General features: G+C 36.5%; 1 protein-coding gene across 1 annotated transcript in view; it reads right to left on the bottom strand.

Moving 5' to 3' along the window:
- Positions 1-2,500, bottom strand: part of LRCH3 (leucine rich repeats and calponin homology domain containing 3) — a 107,416-nt gene that overhangs the window by 3,800 nt on the left and 101,116 nt on the right. The window contains exon 18 of the mRNA XM_023728678.1: positions 2,319-2,396. Coding sequence (XP_023584446.1) covers positions 2,319-2,396 — 78 coding nt within the window. The remainder of the gene's footprint in view (positions 1-2,318; positions 2,397-2,500) is intronic.

Below are 2,500 nucleotides of genomic sequence, written 5' to 3'. Positions count from 1 at the left end.
GAGCCACCGGGGCTCCCTGTGGACAAGTATAATGACTGGAAAAGCTGGTGAACAGTACTTTTAACATGCTTTGACCTGGGCTAAGTCTGTTAGCATGTCTTGCTTATGTGGGGCCTCTTCCAGCACTCTCCTCTCTAGGTGTGCAGTGTCTGTTTCTATTCTGTGGTTCCCATTCCACAGACTTAAACCCGTGCCACATTCTCCTGTTCACACAGGATGGCTGGGAACTGGAGCAAGCACTGGGCACATCTGTGTAACGTGATCATCAGGTAGGAGCACCTTCCGTAGGGAGACAGAGGGGAGGTACTGAACGTTAATGTGCAGGTATACGAATTAGAACCTGCTTGTTAGCAGGGATAAAATACATGCTGTTTGTTTAGAAATCTTAGTAAATGCTCTCAGTACCTTTAAAATGGTTTGCACTAAAGAGAAGATGAAACTTTTGGAAAACAGCATCTGATACAAAAATAAAAACTTTGCTTTGAATTTGTCAACAGGAACAAAAAAGTTTCTTGCTAACTATCACAAAATGTAAATTTCAGTTCTTTTATAAATAAAGTAAAAAAAAAAAAAAAAAAAACCCAAAACAAAAAACTCAGCCCCCACAAAAAAAGAAAGAAAAAGAAATAGTGGAATGATGAACCACTGAACTGGAGAAGAAAAAGAACCAGGAGGACGCACACTGACTAAGCTCCTTTCTTCCACCGCAACATGTAAAAGAACTGAAGAGAAGGCTGCCCAGGGACAAGCAGGCTCTGTCCCTCTCAACTCCTGCGAGCGAAGAGAGAGGTATGGCGAACTGGGTGCCAGGGAGTTATTGTGGTGAAAGCCACTGGGACAAGGGCTTAACTTTGTGAGAAATCGTGGCCTTGTTTTGCTTAGGGGCCAATCCTGGATTTCTGACAGCTAATTTAAGAAGGTGATACAAAAGAGTCATGTTTTTCTCCTTGAAGGATGGCCAAAGTACAATAAGAATTGTAATGGTTGTGGTTAATGAAAAAGTATCAAATAGCACTAAGTTGTTTATTTCTTTAAATATGTCTAGACATCATGGCATTAAATATAATATTCATGTCTCCTGCCTGGAGGCAGGATGAAAAGGCAGGAAGGGACAGGAACTGGTTGAACGGACACAGGGAACCTGGGGTGGAAAGCGGGAGTGTGCTGTCACATTGTGGGGAATTGCAACTAATGTCACAGAACAGTATGTGCATAAATTTTTGTATGAGAAATTAACTTGAGTGTCAACTTTCACCTGAAGCACAACACATATATTTGTTAAGAGTACTATGCTTAGTTTTATATAATTTTTTTTAAGGTAATTGAATTAAAAGTTTATCAAGTTTTTTCCCCTTAATTCCAACTATATATAAAGTTTAACTATTTGTACTACTAAATGACAATAAAGCTATAACTGAGAAACCTGGCAGCAATGAATCCGAACAGTAGGAAAAAATGTGTAGAAATGGCCTCTTGTGTGCTAAACTCAAAGTACTGGAGCTTAGTGGAAAAACTGGTAAAATCTAAGTAAGATCTGTAATTTAGTTAACAGTACTGGGTCTAGTATTACTTAATTTGTATAACTGTACTATATTTATAGAAGATATTAACATTAGGGGAAGCTGGGCAAAGTGTATACAGAAACTCTCTGTACTATATTTTTGCAATGTAAGTCTAAAATTATTTCAAAATAAATTTTTTTTTACAAGTATTAAAGCAAGCATTAAAAAACTGAAGGCAACTGAAGCCTTCTCATCTGAAATGCGCTTATTTTGCAGGATAGACTCCTTGTTGTATACGTAGTTAATTATTAGCTAACTAAAGTTTAGTTAGTTGTTATACATGTATTTTCCAAGTCAAACAGAGTAAGCGGGGATGTTTACGGAATGTTGTTATGAGCTGCCATCAAGTTGGTTCCAACTCATGACAACCTTATGTGTGACAGAACAAAACACTGCCTGGTCCTGTGCCATCTTCACGATCATTGGTATCTTTGACTCGGCTGTTTCGGCTATTGTCAATAGATCACACGAATTATTTTTTGATTATTTACTTAGCATTTAATTACTTAGCATTTATTACAATATAATTATTTAAATTTATACGTGTATGATTTCTTAGCTTGATTCTTAGAAATTATTAAAGAACAACTGTTCAAAAGTATATTGACTGACTCTGGTAGTACAAAATCATGTGAATAATTATCAACTTAGCTAAGAGCTAGTCCTACAAAATTTTAGAGACTTGCATTTCTGAACGATTTTAGGAAAATAATACCCATATTTATTTATGCTATATGAAATGGATATATTTATTACCTGAGGTACACCAATTTTTCTGCAAGCTTCTAGGAAATTTTCCACATTTCGCCTGCATTTTGCCATTGTTAATTTAGGCTACAACGAGAAAAAGAAAGAAGGAAAATGGTGTTACTGGCAAATTTTTTAAAATTTGGCTAACTTTAAAAATATTCTTCCCAAGGACACCACACACTACAGGG

Source organism: Trichechus manatus, unplaced genomic scaffold (assembly GCF_000243295.1).
Source record: "Trichechus manatus latirostris isolate Lorelei unplaced genomic scaffold, TriManLat1.0 scaffold00026, whole genome shotgun sequence".
NCBI lineage: Eukaryota > Metazoa > Chordata > Mammalia > Sirenia > Trichechidae > Trichechus > Trichechus manatus.
Note: the sequence above shows the minus strand (reverse complement) of the source record. Positions and strands in the feature narration are given on the sequence as shown.